Below are 21,928 nucleotides of genomic sequence, written 5' to 3' on the forward strand. Positions count from 1 at the left end.
CTCCAAATATATTCAAGGGCTGTCTTATTAACAATGGAAAGTCTTCCAAAACTTCTCTTATATTGAACTTAACTAAGGGCGAGAATGACTTAAAGATCTCAACCTCTAAAAGCACTACCATTCTTTACAAAATTCTTCACTGAACAACAAAGAGATCACCCTGAGCAAAGTAGCCAAATATCTAAGAATCTCTGAAATATAAGATGTACACAGTCCATTTATGCTTAAGAAAAAACAGTATAGCACAGTAACGCTTAATAAAAAGACTTACAGAGAGATTACAAAAATTCTGAGGTTTGACCTACCCATCAATCAGGTCACTTACCAGATATCTCCTCTAGGCACTGCTTAGCAGTTTTATTATATGATAAATCCATCTTAGTAGGACTGGTACAGGAGTCAGCAGATGGTAAAGAGGTACCTTCATTTTCTGAATGCGATCTGAAATTACCCAGAAAGACAAACAGATAGCAATTGTTCTCACCAGTGACTCAAAGTTCTCTAGTACAAGCAGAAATCAACATGTTAAAAGTTTTCTATCAAGGTAAGTAAGCATTTCCTAATGACAGAGACATTCCAAAACTATCTATTAGAGATAGGCTTTATTATATTTTTCATATACAACCCAAGTAGGAGTGAGATATTAAATCATATTTCTGAGACTTTCCTAAACTTGAAAGGTTGTAATTACCAATAGTTGTATTTTGGAAAAGCAAAAGATGAAAAGATCCAACTTTTTTTTCTGCTGTTTTAGAAAAAAAGTCTGGTTATGTTGTGTTCTTGTCAGGATAACCAATAAAAGTACTGAAAGCACCCCTAAAATGATTTTTTCCATGAAAATTCTAGAAAATAGATCCTAAAATTGGAAGTATAAGTAAAAACAAATTTCAGAAAAGTTAAAGTCAATGAAAACCAAATTCTCATTAAAATTTCATCTACTGTATATTTTATGTTTATGTGTGTGTGTATGCATTGGTATGTATTTGTGTGTGTGAGTAACATGTAGAGAGTAGGTCTAACCAAATGAAAAGCATGCAATAGACAGACTACATACATTCTGACATTCCAATCTTACTTCACACATTGCTTCTTCCTTTTATGCACAGGCGAATGTTTTAAGAAACATGATCTTTCCTGATGCAGCTTCAAAATCTACATATATTTGATCCAAATCACCACATTTTAAAATAAAAGGACTGTGTCCTTTGGAGACTTCTCATTTGCTGGGAGTCCCATTTGTATGACCGGGTTTGGACCATGACAAGAGGTCACTAAATAGCTCTCACTTTTAAAGACATCTATAGAGAATATTTATATGTGAAAGGAAAATGCAGTATGTTTTTTTCTGAATCAATTTTTAATTAATATGTTATTTTTTATTTTAAATCCTGGTGTTGTTTGAAAGGAAATAAAGCATAATCACCAAAAATACTTTGAATTGATCTGACAGATATAAAAACTCTGAGCTCATTAGGATTTTAAGAAATCATGGAAAACTTTATGCTGTATGTATGGGTGTATGTGTATATACAGAGATTGATATAGAAAAGAAAGAGCCATGTAAGAATTCATACAAATGGTTTCTGTTGATTTCTGGCAGACTATCCTTATTTTATTCTAACTTAAAACTGAATATAAAAAGCATGGCAAAATTAAGAAAGAGAATATAGTATCCAAGTGACAGGATGTACCATAAAGGCTAGTAAAGACCTCAATGTTGCTAAAATCAACACATCTTAGTCTTCACCTTCCTTGATGCTTTGGCAGCATTGAGAACAGAAGACCATTAGTCTTTTCATGAAATTGCCCTACCCCGGCTTCTATTACAAAAATCTTCCAGTTTGTACCCCATTCTCTATGGGTGCTACTTTTCCCCTCTTTTGTTCTCTTTTACTCAATCATTAAATGTTTTTATGCTCACCATTGTATCCCAATGCCTTGCCCTAGTCTCACAATATGTTGCACTCAGGAAGTAGTTGATAAATAAAAAATCTTACTAGTAGTGATGCTAAAACGGCATTACTGGAGTATAGCACATGGAAGGAAGCATGGTATAATGGTATATACACTGGGTTTCAGTGTAAAACTTGGCTCTCTAACTACCTACTTACTAACTCATGTGACCTTGCTAAGGTACTTAGCCTCCTTGAACCTCAATTTGCTCATGTATGAATGCAAAGAAAAATATGTTCCTTGCAAAATAATTGTGAACTCAAGCGTTATTATTACTTAAGGTTTGGAAAGGCATTTTCTTGAGGCATGTAGGATTCTGGTCAACATTAAAATGTGGGGACTATATCTGGCTCTCTATATAGCCCATTTCTTTTCTTCTCTGGCTCCCAGGTTCTCCTATAGCCCTGTCTATTGATACCCCTTGCTATTCACTGCTGAAGCCCACTATAGTTGGCTCCTCTACTTGGGCTCATTTCTCACCAGCCACTGTCCTTCCCTGACCTGATCCTTAGCCAGCTGTCTATGAATGAAGGGATAAAATCCTCTGAAGTTTTCTAAGGACTTTTGTTACTCACTGAAGAAGTTTAAACGGAGAGTAGGAGAGTATGTAGTGAGATTGGAGACCCCAGGGAAAGCTGACTGGCTGCTTGCCAGGAAGGCAGGGTGCCTTGGTAAACTGGCTGTGAGCCAGGATTAGCCTCTAGTCCTGCAGACTCAGTATTCACAGACGGATCTCTTAGAAGCTGAGTCACATTAAGTAGTTCACCATGATGGCTGTCTAAAGCCCAGTGCCAATTGGTTCTTAATAGAATAAGATCAGCAGCTGTTATAGGAGCCTGAATGCCTGTGGTCACGTTAGTTACAAAGATTCACAGTATCTCCCTCTGGAAAAATCTGCATGGAGCAAAAGCATATTCAGAACGTGTTTTGAGAGTACAAATTTTGCTTTGCTCTAAACAAACAGATCTTAAAAAGTACTGCTCAGGAGCTGACTGTGGCTATCTTCCTCAGTATGTAAGACCTGGTACTCTGTACCATCAGCCGTCTCCACACCCCTGTCCGAGTCTCTTTCTTTTTTTTTTTTTTTAAGATTTTTCTTTATTTATTTGACAGACAGAGATCACAAGTAGGCAGAGAGTCAGGCAGAGAGAGAGGGAAGCAGGCTTCCCACTGTTCAGAGAGCCCAACGTGAGACTCGATCCCAGGACCCTGGGATCATGACCTGAGCCAAAGGCATAGCCTTAACCCACTGAGCCACCCAGGCACCCCTGAGTCTCTTTTATAAAAAGTATGCATGCTTCTGACAGCTCAGTCTTATCTCAGGAACCTTTGTTTTATTTTATTATATGAATCTGTCAGTGTGTGTTTCTGGCTGATTCGCTCCTTATTATCCTTTTTTACTTTAAGTCACAAGAGGCAATCTTATTTACCTTATTTTCAAGTTCTTTGGTGTATTTTCCATGGTATTCCCTACATCAGCAATGCTATCATTGGAAAAAGGTTGATCAAGGAAAGGAACATAGAAAGGTTAAATTTTAAATAATTATAAAAAGGACTTGGAAGTCATCTCTGGTTTGCATGGACATGTAAATGGGTCCAGATCTCTGTTTTACATATGTTATGAGCCATTCATTTCTCCAGGATTTCCACTCAGTATTTGTTAGAGTGGAATCAGATTTTAACTCCAGTCTCCAGAGGGGCAATCTCTGCTAACTGGTAAAGATTTAACTTTTATACAAATGATCAAAGAAGTTGAGTTAAATCTCTGAAGACTCCCAACATGTCCTCTCTTTTTGTGCATGTTTCATTCTAATAAAATAAAAGGATTTGGGGTTGCTTCATGAAACAATTTCTGAAGAGTTCAAAATCAATATTGCTCTTCAATCAAAGGGTACATCTTGACAGATATAATGGATACCTAAGTGGCGTCAACTACTATTCCCACATAAACTGATACCGCATTTTCCTCATATTGAATGGAAAAAGAAAAAGTAAGTGTCATGATGTTCCTTTAAAATATTTAGAAGATATGGGGGCACCTGGGTGGCTCAGTGGGTTAAAGCCTCTGCCTTCGGCTCGGGTCATGATCCCAGGGTCCTGGGATCGAGCCCCACATCGGGCTCTCTGCTCCGCAGGGAGCCTGCTTCCTCCTCTCTCTCTGCCTGCCTCTCTGCCTAGTTGTGATTTCTCTCTGTCAAATAAATAAAATATTTAAAAAAAAATATTTAGAAGATATGTCCTGTGCAGACTAATTACTATACATTTACAACATGGTCAATATGTTACAAATACCCATTGGAACTGTAAAATACAGCAGCAAAAAAACACCATTTAATTCATTTATAGTGCCAATAAGCCAGGCTCTCAGTGTTAGTATCTGTTACTAAGGGGATAGTAGTGAAAAATCTAGACTTCACTGATGATTGACATAAAAGCTCTTTTCTGTCCATGTGTACTTACTATGTGTCAAATACTAGGCCGGGTATTCCTGTTGTTATGGAATGAATGTCTGTTTCTTCCCCCAAATTCATATGTTAAAAACTAATCTCCAATATGATAGTATTAGGAGATGGAGACTTTGGGGGCTAATTAAGTCTTGAGGGCAGAGCACTGATGTCTGGGATTAGTGCTGTTGTAGAAGAGACCTCAGAGAACTCCATTGCCCCTTCTGCCACATGAGCACAGAGTGAGAAGATGGTCATCTATGAACCAGGAAATGGAATGTGCCAGCACTTTGATCTCAGACTTCCTGGCCTGCAGAATCATGAGAAATAAATATTGCTGTTTAAGCCACTCGGTCTATGATATTTTTGTGATAGCAGTTTGAACAGATCAAGAAACTTATAATATAGGTGCTACAGAAAAATTTAGGCTTCTAGAGATTAATAATTTGTCTATGGAACAAGGTGGTTGATAATCACTCTGTATTTGAAACTGGCTGCCTCTAAATACTGTTTTTTAACTGCTACCCTCCAGTTTAATACCATCCAAATGTCCCTGGACACTATTTTAGTACATTTAAGTTCTCCTTCGCTGACACATACCTCACTCACTAAGTTAATAACACACAATATTTGAATGTGACAATATCTATTGGTCTACCTGAAATATTATTCTCTGTTCTTTACTACCTTAAATTTTTACTCTTGAGAAGAAGCAGCTATTATACACACCACTTAAAGGAATTCAAAAATAAGTCCTAGATACTATCAACCTGCAAATTTCAAATTTCATAAATATGGATGTTTGCTTATTGATTTATATCAATCAAGATATTTCTTTCTGTGCATTCATCTTAATATGGATCTAGTCACAAATATGAACACAAAACTGGTCTGAGGTAGCAATATTAATTATTAGTCTTACAGTTCTTGATTTATAAATCCAACAAAGGCAAAGAAAAGTATCTTTCCAAAACCACCAATGGTTTTGCTTTCTTCTTTCCTTCCCAGTGGGAAGGTGGACAGGTGACAGCCAAGGCCAAGGACAGAAATCTGTCAGGGTGAAAAGCAGTTCAGTGTGGAAGGGAGATATGTTAGATTCAGGTGGGTTGAGCAAAAAAGAAAACATAGTGAGGGGCTGCCTTTGTGGCTCAGTGGGTTAAGCCTCTGCCTTTGGCTCAGGTCATGATCTCAGGGTTCTGGGATCGAGCCTCCACCGCACTGCACCATGCACCGTGCTTTCTGCTCAGCAGGGAGCCTGCTTCCCCCTCTCTCTCTGCCTGACTCTCTGCCTACTTGTGATCTCTCTCTGTCAAATAAATGAATAAATAAAATCTTAAAAAAAAAAAAAGAAAAGAAAACATAGTGAGGATAATGGAAGCCAGGTTTCTCAGTTGACTAAAGGAAATACAAGTAGAGAAAGAGAAAATACATATTTTCCTCAATTTATGACAGGGTTACATTCTGATAAACCCATTATAAGTTGAAAATGAATTTACTAAGAGACCGAACACCATAGCTTAGCCTAGTCTACTTTAGATGTGCTCGGAACACTTACATTAACTTCCACTGGGCAAAACCATCTCACACAAAGCCCATTTTACAACAAAGTGTTGAATATCTCATGTAATTTATTGAATACTGTACTGAGAGTGACACACGGGATGGTTGTATAGGGACAGAAGGGTTGAATGGGCATCAGTTTTTTTTACTCTCGTGATTGCTGACTGACAAGCTGTGGGCTCCTCCTGCTACCCGGCACCACCAGAGAGAGGACCGTACTGCAAATCAGTCGCCTGGGCAAAAATCAAATTCCAACGTATGGTTTCTACTGAGTGCATATTTGCTTTGACACCATTGTAAGTTGAGGGCTGTCTGTCTCTGTGTATATATATCATAGATAGCTCACAGATGCTGAGAAAAATAATGATGTAAGTGTGTATGTGGGAGCACACGTATATTGGGAGCAGTGAGATCTTGGTTTCTAAATATCACTCTCTACAAAAAGAAATCAGGACTCCTTAGTAAAAGCTGCTGCCAAGACAGGGAGAGGACAAGATGAGCCTGGAACTCCTTGAGCCAAAAAGAAATGAAGCTCTCAAAGAATAATGAGAGCAGAAGCCAGCTTGAAGAGGATCCCAGTAGTGAAATCTGTGAAAATTTAAGCATTAAAATAGTCATGTCAATGGATTATAATCCACTGAATACAATCAGAATCCATTAGTCCACACAATTTGAAGAGAGAAGAAGGGAGAAGGAGAAAGGGTATTTCTTTCTTAACAAAGAAAGCCAAGGCATAAATGCACAAGGAATGTACAGGATTAGAAATCATTTGACCTCTATTGAAGTAAAATATTAACTTCCACAAGAAATCTCAATGGATGCTAAGCCTTACGGGTAAAAGTAGATCAAGCAATAGACTTTTTATAAAGAGTCTCAAAATATCTTCCCACAAAAATACTTATTAAATACAAATGGGGCAAAGTAACTCCAGAGTAAAAAACCCTGACAGACATTATCTTAATTAGGGGAGAAAATTTAACACCACCAAAATGGGAAGTAGAGATATTGTTGCTACCTGATATGGTGCAATGGAAGCACACAGCAGCATTTCTGTGACAAATTCTAGAAAAAACGAAACAACAACAACAAAAAAACAGAATATGCAGCTAAACATGAGGAAATCTCAGACAAACCCAAATCAAGAAACGTTCTACAAATGCCTGTCTTTAGCATATCAGCTTCACGAAAGCCAAGGAAAGACCAAAGAACTGCTCCAGACTGAGGGATATTAGGAAGACATGACACCTGGATTCAACAGTTATCCTGAATCCTCAAAGGGATCTCTCTGGCACAATCAGTGAAATTGAATAAAGTCTCTGGGTGCTCTAAGTGAAGTGTATGTGGGAGTTCTTTGTACTGTTCTTGCAAATTTTCTGTAAGCTTAAAATTTTTCCAAGAGCACATAAAATATAGAAAGAAGAAACAGCAGTGGTTCGATTGGGCAATCTGGCAGTAAACCCTGGAAGCTAACTACAGAAGGTATTTGATAAAGCTTTTCTGCTGAGAGAACGCCAGCTCTTAGCACTATCCCACACAACAGGCCTTCTTCTAGTGGTGTTTCTGTATTCCATCTTCAAAATACTGCTGTGTGAGGGAGTTTCAACGGCTACCCGACGCACAGATCTATATTGAATCTAGCAAAAGACCAGCTCGCCAAGGCAAGCATTCAATAAGCTGCAGTTCGTCCTGACGACCAATTATGTCCCGTTCACATAAAACCACAATTGCAGCATAATCTGTAATAGTAGCTGCAGGGCTCACAAAAGCTTTTACTGCATGATGGTTATCTGCTCTACATTTCAATCTGGGTAAATTCACAGCTCCTCCTACTCAATTTACTGGTTCAACAAATTAGCCAAACTTAAAACCCCGTGAGTAAGGATTTTCAAAATTGATGTTTTGCATTCTTTACCTTCCAGAACTTAGTATATGCAAGTGTCAATTTTCCACGTCACTTTCTAGGCAAATCTGAAATCTTGCAAAAACTGGTTACAACAAAAATTTCTCCTGAGAACCCATGATGCTATGGTATAAGACATCTGAAAGAAAGAAAACCTCTAAACTCAGACTTTAGTGACCTAATTTTACAAATCAAATGTGTATAGAGGGTCTCTTCTTATATTTAATTCATAGCTTTGAGATGCATGATAATTTTCTTCTTTGTACAACAATGTCTTGCCTTATCTAAGGGTTGGGCTCTTTGTGTGTGTGGGGGGGAGTGCACGTGCTCACACAAGTGTGTGTGTGTGTATTTACCCACACTCCTGATTCTGCTTCCCTTTGCCTTTAGATGTTTGCTTTATGTTCAAAGCACACTGTTTTCCTGGCATTTACCATGAGTGGTCAGAAAATAAGGAAAAGAAAAAGCACCTCAAAATAGCAACTTATTAATCTGTTAATAGCTGTTTTTAAATTTATTGGGGGTTGCTAAAAAGCTTGAGGTTTAGGAAAAATGTACAGGTATCTCTTTTCCCCTTCTTTGACTATCTACTTTACTATTTGACTCCATCTACCTTTGCAATCATGAGGAATATAGCTCTAAAATGATGAATACAAAAGTAATGTAAGAAAAATAACACAGGGAAGGAAGGGAGCTTAGATAACAATTTTTGAATTCCAGGAGAGGAAAATAAGTTTGAAGGCAGCATAAAGGGTAGACCAAGAAAGAACACCAAGAAATAACTGAGAAAGACCAGGAACAAATGAAGCTTCTTTTCTTACTATGCTCTTCATTCTCCTTACTTTCTTCCTGTAATTGGAACCTTTAATTCAAGTCTTAACAAAGCTATCTCTGAAAGTTTGGAAGTTTCTCCCTCCTCTAGCCATTAAACATGGTATAAACTAAGCTGTCCTCTTCCATTAACAATCTATTTTACACACTGAAGACACATCAGTTTTCCTGGCCATGCTTAACACACACACACTAACACACACACACACACACACACAGTCTAAGTACCTGATATTCAAGAATTTCTATTAAAACTAGGCTCCAATCAACCTTCCTTTCCCAGGAAATCCATTTAACTCACTGACTACCCTACTCATCTGGTGTTTATCCTGCTTTTATGGTTCCTTCAGCCTTGCAATTCCTTCCCTGTACTCCTCATTTCTGCATGCCTAAATCTATCTTTCAGAACCCAGCTCAAGTGCAACTATCTCTGATTCCAACAGCTAGCAGTAATTTTCCATGTTTTGAAGTCTCAATGTATCCAATCTGGTTCACTGCTAGAGAGCTTTACACTTCCTGCTTCATTCTGTAGTGATCTTTAAGACAGTCTTTAAGTCTTTAATACAGTCTTTAAGACTGTATTATGGACGATGAAAGGAAAATGACATATGGACGTGTGTGTTTCACTCTATTCTTGATGCCTTATGTAGAGTAGATACTTAGTAAGTAGCCATTAAAGGAAGGAAAAAAAAAAGTGAATGAATGTTCTGAAGAGAAGATATTTTATTCTTTAAATATTTTAAAGCTGCTTATATTTCAATTAAGCATCTCATTTATAGGAAGAGGTTTCAGAATTTTCCCTGTTCCATTGCACATTTTTGTTAGCTATTCTATTCTAGTCAACCGTATTGATGGTGCCACATTCAACAATTTTATTTGGTGTCTCCTGTGGCCCGGGTCTATCCTGGGCCTTATGCTACTAAATAAAAAAGACAACAACTTGCTCTCAATGAGCTTACATTATAGCTGGAAATGGCTGAAATCACACTTATTAATAAGTTATCAAAATAATAACAGATAATGAGAAACTCCATGAATAAAATATGAGAGGAAGGGCACCTGGGTGGTGCAGAGGGTTAAAGCCTCTGCCTTCAGCTCGAGTCATGTTCCCAGGGTCCTGGGATTCAGTCCCACATCGGGCTCTCTGCTCAGCTGGGGGCCTGCTTCCCCCTCTCTCTCTGCCTGCCTCTCTGCCTAATTGTGATCTCTGTCAAATAAATAAACAAAATATCTTAAAAAAATATATATGAGAGGATAATGTCATATAATTTGGTGAGAGGAATACTGAATGTTTTTTGAACCAGATGGTTGGATAGAGCTTCTGGGAAGAGGTAGCATGTAAGCAGAGAGCTGATAAGAAGAAGTACCCTGCTTTGCTCTGGAAGAGAGTCATTATAGGTAGAGAGATTGTCTATGACTATGGCCCCTAAGCAGGATAGGTTAGTTTGTTGAGACACAGGATGAAGGGAGGCGCTCAGCGCACTACAGGGAGAATGGTATGAGTGTGGCTTGTGGGCTAAACAGAGGCCAGGGAGGCGCCTGGGTGGCTCAGTGGGTTGGGGCCTCTGCCTTCGGCTCAGGTCATTATCCTGGGGTCCTGGGATCGAGCCCCGCATCGGGCTCTCTGCTCTGCGGACTGACTGCCTGCTTCCTCCTCTCTCTGCTTGCCTCTCTGCCTACTTGTGATCTCTCTCCGTCAAATAAATAAATAAAATCTTAAACAGAGGCCAGGTTAGGTGGGCAAGGTGTTTGGGTTTTGTTTTGTTTTTTTTAAGTATAATGGATATTCAATAGATTGTCTCATGAATTGGAATGATATATATGATTTATACTTTCAGAAGGTGAGAGTCCCTGCTTTGTGAAGGATGTTACTGGAATGGAGCAAAAGTGGAAGCTGGAAGACTCGCTGGAAACTACGTAAGAACTGGTGCTGACAGCCTGGACCCGGCAGGGAGGGTGGAAAGGGAGAGAAATACCTAGTTGAGGGTAAGTTTGGGGGAAAGAGCCAATAGGAGTAGCTGAAAAAAAGATGTACAGGGACAGAGTGACTGAACTAAAGAACAAAATATGCATTCTTTCTAAATTTTCTTCCTTAGTCTCCCACACAAAAAACCATGCATCCCAACCTCTAGTCTCTGCAGTCACTCAGTTACTAGTGTTTGCCCAATACTTTTTAATTTGCCTACTACTTGTTCCATAAGGCTTGGATTGTAAAATTATAGAATGTCAAATTGGATGATGCCACAACATTGACGAATTCTACTCATGCTGTACATCTTGTCTCTTGTCTTATCTCCTCTGGATACATTCACTGACTCCATCCTCATGCAAGACTTAGGAAAACCATTCTATACTATTTTTTGCATATACTTCCATAAGAGCAATGAGTTTTTATTTTTATTACATTCTATCGTTATCTCCCATAGACTGAGCTTCCTGAAGGCAGAGGCTTAAAAGAAAATAAAAAACCCTTCATAACTCTTATTCCATAATATTGGCAGAATGAGTGATGGGCACATAAATGAAAAAGTATTTGGTGCTTTTCCTTTACCTAAACTATGGCAACTTGTCATTCTATTATTTCTTAAATTATCTCTGGTAGTCACCTTAATACTTACAAAGGTAGCTTATTCCACTCCAATAGGTTTAAATATTGGGAACTTTTGACATTAAATTAAAATACTCTTTCTTAAAATTTTCACCTTTGACTTCAGTTATCTCCACTCATTAAATGGATAAAGATATACTAAGTTCCAAATGACTTTTTTCACACTGTAGTGACAAATGAGTTACAAAACCTTAATATAGAACATCCCAGCATTATATAGGAAGTAGGACTAATATGAAATCCATCAACTTCCAGAACTCAACATCATATTTATAGAACTTTTGACATTCAATTTGTAAGAAAGAGTATTATGAAACATATATTAGAATCCCAGAAGAAATAATTAATAACCTAGCCTGACCTCACTGGGCTGAGAAAAAGGGAAAAATATTACCATCAGCCATCTATATTCCTATTTTATAGAATTATTTATCTTTAAATGTCAAAAATATGTATATTTAAACACATACATACAGACATATGTATTCTAAATTTATATTACTTCCAACCAATTAAGCATTTCCCATCATAAATGAATTCTTATTAGAAATTTTACAATCTTTTATGCACATCTTGGCAGCCAGAATTTTTCTAGTAACAATACTTCATATTTCTATACATAGAGAAAGAACTGATGAGCAAAGAAGGGCATACTAGAGGTCTAGGTATAGTTGGGTTCAAAGGCAAACCCCTACCAGTACTGTGACTTTAAGAGATGACTACTTTCATTTATTCTTCTCCTATCCCCCTTTGAAATCTCTGATTCTTCACCTCTGTAGAATGGAGATAACATTCTTTTCTCATGAGGCTATGATAAAATTTAAATGAGAGAATGAATATAAATCTTGTAACATACTGACTTGCACTACCTACTCAACAACATTATAAAGTAGTTAATTATTACTATTATCTTATCAAATAATTAGCAGCTCCTAGAAAGTCTGTCAGACATTTTGAAGGAAGAATTCTTAAATGGGGTTGGAGCAGGCAGAGTCCAAAGTACATCAGGGGGTCATACAATCCAAACTATGAGACTCTGTGATGTAAATAGCTTTCACTGACAGTTAAAAAGCTTAACTGTTAACTACTCTACCTTGAGGAGATTTATATTATCATTTATAAAATTATTTTTAATTTATAAAAGACTCCCAGGAACTATTGCCTCCTATATAGACTATGATATGAAATTTTCTTATTAGATGGTTTTATTTCCAACTACCTTATATTATTCATAATGACACAACTAATTGCTGACATTTATAAGTCATTCACTCTGAAACTGGCTCTGTGCTAAAGTCTTTACATGGGGTTGCCTTACTTAATCTTTAAAACACCTAAATAAAGTGGATATTCTTAACCACCCCCCTTTATAGGGTTATAATCTGAAATTTGGGGAAGACTGTTCACCATGTGGCAGGTACTGTTCCAAGCCCTGTATAAATATTAATTCAATCTTCAAAATAGCTTTATGAGGCAATGTTTATTATCATCCCCATTTTATAGATTAGGAATAGAGGCTCAGAATCTTTAAATATTTTGCCCAAAGTCGCATGGCTAATAAATGACATTATCAAGATTCCAACACAGGCAAACTGGCTCTTGGGGTCATCTTCTCAACAATGCAAGATGTTGTTTCTGAACAATCATAGAATGAGCAGACTTCACAGCCCATATACTTAGCTACTTGGCTGTATTAACTCAGTTTTACAATCTTCATTTTAAAAAGGACAAATTCAGAGGTTGGACAATTTGGCAAGGACACACAACTGATCCATGGTTGAAATTGTAAGCTGTACTCCTTCCTCTTTTTATTTTATTTTTTGTTTTTTATTATTTTTTTCTAAAGATTTTATTTATTTATTTGAGACAGCGAGAGAGGAAACACAAGCAGGGGGAGTGGCAGGGGAGAAGCAGGCTTCCCACTGAGCAGGGAGCTGGATGCTGGGCTCAATCCCAGGACTCTGGGTCATGACTGTAGGCAAAGGAAAATGCTTAATCACTGAGTCACCCAGGTGCCCCTCCGCTGGATACTTTATGACAACGAAACAAACAATCCTATTGCTACTTCCAGGAAGATGCTTGCCAACCTGGCAGATACAGTCTTTCTGCTTAGATTTGCACTTTCCTGTGAAACTCATTTGTGGTGATTTGGAATGAATGATGCTTTTACAGAATATATTAGAGATGCGTGAGTGGGCTGAGTATGGCATATTTAAAAGTTTGTGATTTTTTTTCTTACATATTTGGAATGTGAATTATGATTTGACATCTTAAATTCTCATTTGTCAGATAGGGACTCCGGAGTTAGAAAGGGCTGACTCCCATCTGACCCAAAGACAAAGGTTTTAAATAAATTGCTGCTACTAAAGGCAGAAAAGCAGACCTAAAAAAGAGTTCAAATGTAATAATTAGAAACCTGCTTTGCTGAGTACATAAAGCACCAGAAAAGCACCTACGTTTTTCATTGAAGGAAAACAAATCCTTATAATTATTTTTTTTTACTTAAAAAACCCATACATTTAACAAATTTAATGTGCTTTTAAGCTATATAATATTGATGCTTACTTAATTATAGCAGGTCCTACTTCCTATTCAGAAAATTTCTTTCCTATTATCGAACTTCCAACCTGCCGAAAGGTCAGAGTTACTCCTCCCTACGCATTTCCTTACAGAAAAGGCACTGAATAAAAATGGAGACAAAGCAGCAACTGACATGTTTCTAATCAACGAAAACAAACCACACAATAGATAAAATGTGCTATTTTTATAACTGTATAGTAGAATGAATATTTTAAAATACAGCATATATTGACATATCTTAAACCTTATAAAATAATTATAATGCAAAAACTAATAAAGTAAGCACAACTATAAGAATTATGTGGATGATTATTTTGGGCTAGGAACTTATGATTAGCTATAGGAAAGTAATATAAATTTTATACTGGGAGAGCAATGCCTTATAAAGAACATTTAACAAACACAGTGTACCAGAATATATAATAAACATATGCATGACCCTGTTATTCTTCCCAGCTTTTTAGGTAGGTACTGTTACTCCTATTTGACAACTGTAGAAAATGTGATTAAGAGATGTTAAGTAACTTGTTCAAAGTCACACAGCTGGTAAGTACCAGGGCAGGGCATTTAATCCACAGGTGTCTGATTCCAGAGCCTGCCCCTTTAACCATCATGACATACTTTCTCTCCAGGGTGAAAACAAAAATATCTGTGAACTCTATAAACCTGAGAATTACTTTAAAATACTAATAATAAAAGTAGCAGTAGAAGTCATAATGATAATAGACACAGGAGAGAGTCATGGCATCTGGATTTTCCTTCTTTGAGAACAAGTAAGCTAACTTCTGAAGGCCTCAAGTTCCTACAAAGAAGGGAGGAGAGGACAGAAGATCGGAAGAGGAGGGAGAATAGGACTAGAGCATATGAGATTTTTTTTTTCTTAAAACATGAAATCCTATCCCTTTATCTTCAGACGAAAGTGTTCCAAAATGATAAAATAAAACAGCTCTAGTAACCTTCGTTATGACGCGCGGAGTAGGAAGACCTGTAGGAGTTCACAACCGTGGACGCACAGCGGCCATCTTACCTGTAAATGAACGGAGCCACCGTGGCGGTGTTGGGGTGGCTGTGTTGCTGCTGCTGAGGGAGTTGGACAGCACCGTTCCCCGTGGTCTGCCCACCGCCTTGTGCCACCAGTGCAGCGCAGGAGCCAGTGGGAGGGGCTTGGCTGGCTTCCCTTCCTTCCAAAGGAGCTGGGCAATTGGATGTGCTTGCTTTCTCAGTGGTCATGGGCTTGGGTAAGGACTGGGAAGGGCTTCCCTTGGTAGTCCTGAATTTTTCTGAATCTTTGCTTACTGCACTGCCAGGTGAAACGGTCTGCTTTGCTGTGGGCACCTTTGAGCCCGGTTTTGGAATGCCACTGGAAGAAGGGATTAAGCTTTCTTTCTTGGCTGCTGTCGTCTTGCTACCCTTTGGGATCAAGCTTGCAATTTTAGAGGTCTTTTTCGGAGCTGTCTCTGTCACCTGATCCTTCTCATCCTTGACCGGTTTTTCAGTGCAAACTTTATTTTTGTCCCTGTTCTTTTCCTCTTTTTCCTTTGGCTGTAGCAAAGACTTTTTATTGCTGAGATGTTTGCTTCCAGCTTTTGGAGGGGCTAATTTAGGGGACACTTTGGGGCTGCTATTGGTGGAGCCACCGCTATTCAGACCACTGTTAAAACCTTCTGTCTCACCAGATTCAGAAAAGGCATCGTCATCCTTCCCCCCATCACTGGGCCCTGAACTGGGAGATTGTGGGGGACGTAAAGCAGTCCGGGCATTGACCAGCTTGAATTTTTCAAGCATGGATTTCTGTCCCGAAGAGGCTGTTTTGACCCCTTCTGATACAGGGGGCTTCAGTCTGTCTGCCGATGGTGTGGGGGAGGTGGCTGGGCTGGACTGCTTCACGGTCAGCATGGTGGAGGTGGCACTGTGCTTGACATTCATGGACTTGCTGCGCCAGGGCTTGCTGGAGCTCGGAGAAGGGATGGCAGACGCGGGGGGCTGCCCCGCTGTGCCAGGGGGCTGCGTGTTACCATTTACACCTGAAGATGGCTGAGGTCCTTTGGAGGAATCTGGACGTGAAGACAAAATAATAAAGAACAGGTTAATGATATTTGGTCATGTATATCATACCCCTGAGTACTTCTAACCACAGACACACTTAAGGATCTCTCCTGTGAGCTGAACGCAGCCCTGCTCCATGGTATCAGTCACGTTGGTGATATGGCTGTTTTCATATTGTACATCAAAAATTCAGGATCTGAGAGCCATTGATTTTGGAAAACAACTTTTGCTTTTTCCTTCCTAAAATTACTCTTACCTAGATGAACTTGGCTAGTCATAGATATCTAAAGACAAAACATTACCCTTCCCTTAAACAATTCTTTATATTTTTTCCAACTACTGCTGTACCTCAAAGCAATAAACTGATTCTACATAGCCATATAAAATATGTTGTATAATAAATGTTGAGAAATTATTTGGCCTTATATGGAGACCACCTTCTTATTATCTGACTGAATGTGCTTATGAATCAGGACTTAGCTCTTAGTTAATATTGTAAACTTCAATTTTTATAAAAAAAGTTGAAATTTAGGTTTATATGGGTCAGATATAATACATATATGCAGTTGTATATATTATATATATGTTATATATTTACATAAAAGATACATTTATATCTAGATATATTTATATTATATATGCATCATATAATATATATTATACAAATCGTTATAAGAACCCTACAAGGTACGTATTGATATTTTATCCCTATTTTATAAATAAAAACTAAGGAAAGAAAAACTGCAGAACTTGTTCAAGGTCACCCAGCCTGGATTTGAACACAAGTTAGAGCTGGTGCTCTTAACCAGCACACCTGTAGCCTCCTGAAGTGATCTGAAAAAACTTTAAATACTAGTGAAAACTCAAGCTACTTTTGTGGGGCTATGGAAATAAGGCCTTTTTCTATAAGAACTTTATAATGCACGTGCTTACTTACTTTTTGCTCAGAAATCTCATTATGGTATGAACTGTTCTATGACTCTTTGGTTCTAACACTGATTAATGGCTGATTACAAGCCTTATTTTTAAGTTATAAAAAACTAAATCAAAGAGGGATTTTATAACATGGGATAGAATAGAAAGAACTGAGCTTGGAGTTTAAAGACCTCAGTATAAATGTTAATTCACATTGGGAAGCAATAGAATTCTGGTCATTTACCTTAAACTTCATCTGTTGTAAATGCCTCCTTCTTTCATCTTTTTTCTTTTTTTTTTGAAACATGAAATGATCAATGATTAAATTAGATATCTAGGTAACAGGCGTCATTTAGGACTGTTTACAGAATAGACATTGATAAATAAATGCAGAGCTATTTTTGATGAAATGTTCAATGAAAATATTTTATAAATAATATCCTCCCCATAATATTCAGGAATTAGAGCCAATTTAATTTCATTAAATATTCACAATGATAAACTACAATGTTTTTATTTTTAAATGTTTCTTTCAAAATCATGAAAAATGATATGTAATCAAACCAATCAGCAACAAGTACTACTCTTAATAATTTTTCAGAAAAGGAAATTAAGGGGCACCTGGGTGGCTCAGTGGGTTAAAGCCTCTGCCTTTGGCTTGGGTCATGATCCTAGGGTCCTGGGATTGAGCCCCACATTGGGCCTTCTGCTCAGCAGGGAGCCTGCTTCCCTTCCTCTCTCTCTGCCTGCCTCTCTGCCTACTGTGATCTCTGTCTGTCAAATAAATAAATAAAATCTTTAAAAAAAAAAAGGAAAGGAAATTAATACACAAAAAGAGAAAATAAAGAAATTAGAGACACAAAAAGAAGTTAAATTATCAGTTGAATGTTTGTGTGAGTTAAACATTTTTAAACTAAGTGTGCCTAAAATGATATGATTTGTGAACTTTATGTTAACAAGAATGGACAAATGCATTTTATATTCAATAATTTATTCTGCCAAATTTTTATTTAAATTCCAGTTAGTTGATGTACAGTATAACATTAGTTTCAGGTGTAGGATTTAGTGATTTATCACTTACATACAACACCCAGTGCTCATCCCAAGAGCCCTCCTTAATATTTGTTTTAAAAACTGGTATACTGGAGATTATAGAAGATGGTGGATGAGTAGCCAATGAAATATCATTAGGTTCCAGGAGATCAGGTAGATAGTTATCAGTCCATTCTGAACACCTACAAACTCAAAAGGAGATAGAAGAGAAGAAGAGCAGCAATCCTAGGAACAGAAAATCGACCACTTTCTGAAAGGTAGGACTGGCGGAGAAGTGAATCTGAAGCAACGTAAAGATACACCACAGGGGGAGGGGCCGGCTAGCAGCAGGCAGTGGAGCAACGGAGCACAAAATCAGAACTTTCAGAAGTCTGCTCCACTGATGGATGTTGCTCCAGAGGCTAAGCAAGAGTGGGGCCCTAGCGGGGACAGTCTTGTCTCAGGACCCGCGGGGTCACAGTAAGACCGGGGGTGTCTGAGTGTGGCAGTCACCAGGTTTTGGAGCAGGGAAGCCCGCTACAGAGATGGAGCCAAGGAGTGAGATCTCAACTCAGAGTTAACTTAAACCATGATCCAAGGCATATTCGGGCCACTTCTCTTCAAGCAGGGATCCCACCAGTGGCAGTGCCAGAGAGATCCCCTCTTTCCTCATCCTGGAGGACCAGTGCAGGAGCACGCGAAAGGAATCTGCTGGATTGGAGACTCCAGACGTGGCTGTGCGGCAGAGACAGAAACGCTTGGTCACAGGCCAGATGAGCACAGAGCACAGCCAGAGACCAGGGAAATGGGAGGAACTGACTGCTTTTCTCGGAGGGCACACAGAGGAGTGGGTCCCCAAGCTCTTGGCTCCTCTGGGCCAGAGATTAGGAGTCTACCATCTTCATTCCTGTCCTCCAGAGCTCTAAGAAAGATGTTCAGGGGAGAAAAGCTCCAAGAGGAAACCCGAGCAGATAACTTAGCCTGCCCCCTGGCAAGGGGGGTGCAATTCTGCCACAGGAAAAGACACTTGAGAATCACTGCAACAGGACCCTCCCCCAGAAGATCAGTAAGAACATGCAGCCAAGACCAAGCTGACTGATAGACAAGAACTTTGGAACTCTAGAGCTAGGGGAAAGAAATGCATAGAATTCATGTTTTGTTTTGTTTTTTTCCCATGATCCTTCAGTCTTGCAAAGTTAAAATTATTTTATTTTTTTCTTATTCTATTTTTTAAAACTTTTCTTCTTTCTTCTTTTAATTTTTTAAACTATTTTAATAATACCTTTTTTAAAAAGATAAGATCTTTTTAAAATATTCATTGTTATAGTTCTATTTTATTCCTTCACCGTATTTAACCTTATTTTTTGTATACATATAGGATTTTTTAAAAAAAACTTTGGGATAAAATTTCCCGTAATCAAAATGTATCCTAAATCTAACCCATGGCTTTGTTCTAGTCTTCAGCCTGATCACATTCTCTCCTCTTTTTTTTCCTTCTTCTTTCAACCAACTTATCTTACTGATTCCTTTTTTAGAATCTTTGTTTAATTATTATCTTTACAATCATATTCCACCCATTCATTGTGTTTACCCTTCTTTTTATATATATATAAATTATTCTTTCTTTTAAAATTTTTGAAGGTAGTTTCTTCTAAGAGACCAGAATACACCCAAAATCAAATGGGTAGCTCTATTCTATTCACCAGCCTACTACACACACACACACACACAAACATACAAACATACATATATAATTTTTATATTTTTATTTTTCTTTTTCCCCTTTCTTCTCCTCCTGGTTTAGTGTATCTTCTGATTTGGTTACCATATATTTTTCTGGGGTCTTTCCCACCCTTTCAGTATTTTATTCCCTTGTTCATATATTTTTCTCTGAATAAAATGACAAGGCAGAAAAATGCAACACAAAAAAACAGAATAAGAGTCAGAACCGATGGCTAGGGACCTAATCAATATGGACATTGGTAATATGTCAGAACTAGAGCCCAGAATGATGATTCTCTAGGGGGTAGCTGGGCTCAAAAAAGGCATGGAGGATATTAGAGAAATCCTGCCTGGAGAAATAAAAGCCCTTTCTGGAGAAATAAAAGAACTAAAATCCAACCAAGTTGAAATAAAAAAAAGCTATTAATGAGGTGCAATGAAAAATGGAGGCTCTTACTTCTAGGGCAAATGAGGCAGAAGACAGAGTTAGTGATATAGAAGAACAAATGATGGAGAATAAAGAAGTTGAGCAAAAGAGAGACAAACAACTACTGGACCACAAGGGGAGAATTCAAGAGATAAGTGATATCATAAGATGAAACAATATTAGAATAATTGGGATTCCAGAAGAAGAAGAAAGAGAGGGGGGGCAGAAGGTATATTGGAGCAAATTATAGTACAGAATTTCCCTAATATGGTCAAGGAAACAAGCATCAAAATCCAGGAGGCATAGAGAATTGTCCTCAAAATCAATAAAAATAGGTCCACACCCCATCATTTAATAGTAAAACTTAAAAGTCTTAGTGACAAAGAGAAAATCCTGAAAGCAGTCGGGACAAGAAGTCTGTAACATACAATAGTAGAAATATCAAATTGGCAGCAGACTTAGCCACAGAGACCTGGCAGGCCAGAAAGAACTGGCATGATATATTCAGAGGACTAAATGAGACAAATATGCAGCCAAGAATACTATATCCAGTTAGGCTGTCATTAAAAATAGAAGGTGAGATAAAAAGCTTCCAGGATAAACAAAAATTAAAAGAATTTGCAAACACCAAAACAGCCCTACAGGAAATATTGAACGGGGTCCTCAAAGCAAAGAGAGATCCTAAAAGTAGTAGACCAGAAAGGAACAGAGACAATCTACATAACAGTCACTTACAGGCAATATGATGGCACTAAATTCATATCTTTCAATAGTTACCCTGAATGTAAGTGGGCTAAAGGCCCCAATCAAAAGACACAGGGTATCAGAATGGATAAAAAAAACAAAAAACAAAACAAGATCCATCGATATGCTGTCTACAAGAAAGTCACTTTAGATCCAAAGACACCTCCAGATTTAAAGTGAGGAGGTGTAAAACAATTTACTATGCTAATGATTATTAAAAGAAAGCTGAGGTGGCAATCCTTAAATCAGATACATTAGATTTTAAGTCAAAGACTATAATAAGAGAGGAGATAGGACACTATGTTATACTCAAAGGGTCTGTCCAACAAGAAGATCTAACAATTTTAAATATATATACCCCTAACATGGGAGCAGATAACTATATAAACCAATTAAAAACAAAATCAAAGAAACACATTGACAATAATACAGTAATAGTAGGGGACTTTAACACCCCCCTCACTGAAATGGAAAGATCATCCAAACAAAACATCAACAAGGAAATAAAGGCCTTAAATGACACACTGGACCAGATATATTCCAAACATTCCATCCCAAAGCAACAGAATACACATTCTTCTTCAGTTCACATGGAACATTCTCCAGAATAGATTCCATCCTGGGTCACAAATCAGGTCTCAATCCATACCAAAAGACTGGAATCATTCACTGCATATTTTCAGACCACAATGCTCTGAAGCTAGAATTCAATCACAAGAGGAAAGTTGGAAAGAGCTTAAATGCATGGAAGATAAAATAGCATCCTAATAAAGAATGAATGCGTGAACCAGGAAATTAAAGAATTGAAAAATCCATGAAAATGAAAAACAACTCTTCAAAATCTTTGGGACACAGCAAAGGCGGCCCTGAGAGGAAAGTATATAGTAGTACAAGCCTTTCTCAAGAAACAAGAAAGGTCTCAAGTACACAACCTAACCCTACACCTAAAGGAGCTGGAGAAAGAACAGCAAAGAAAGTCTAAACCCAGCAGGAGAAGAGAAATAATAAAGATTAGAGCAGAAATCAATGAAATAGAAACCAAAAGAACAATAGAAAAAAAATCAACAAAACTAGGAGCTGGTTCTTTGAAAGAATTAATAAGATTGATAAGCCCCTGCCCCGACTTATCAAAAAGAAAACAGAGGGGCGCCTGGGTGGCTCAGTGG

General features: G+C 37.8%; 1 protein-coding gene across 3 annotated transcripts in view; it reads right to left on the bottom strand.

Annotated features, from left to right (window-relative positions):
- The window catches only part of NAV3 (neuron navigator 3), a 621,657-nt gene that overhangs the window by 196,563 nt on the left and 403,166 nt on the right, over positions 1-21,928 (bottom strand). For all 3 annotated transcript variants that reach the window (XM_046013459.1, XM_046013458.1, XM_046013457.1), the window contains exons 8-9: positions 14,904-15,930; positions 326-441 (exon numbers count right to left, since the gene is read on the bottom strand). In XM_046013459.1, the coding sequence (XP_045869415.1) occupies positions 326-441; positions 14,904-15,930 (1,143 nt within the window). The remainder of the gene's footprint in view (positions 1-325; positions 442-14,903; positions 15,931-21,928) is intronic.

The sequence above is a fragment of the Meles meles genome, chromosome 7, assembly GCF_922984935.1.
Source record: "Meles meles chromosome 7, mMelMel3.1 paternal haplotype, whole genome shotgun sequence".
NCBI classification, from domain to species: Eukaryota; Metazoa; Chordata; class Mammalia; order Carnivora; family Mustelidae; genus Meles; species Meles meles.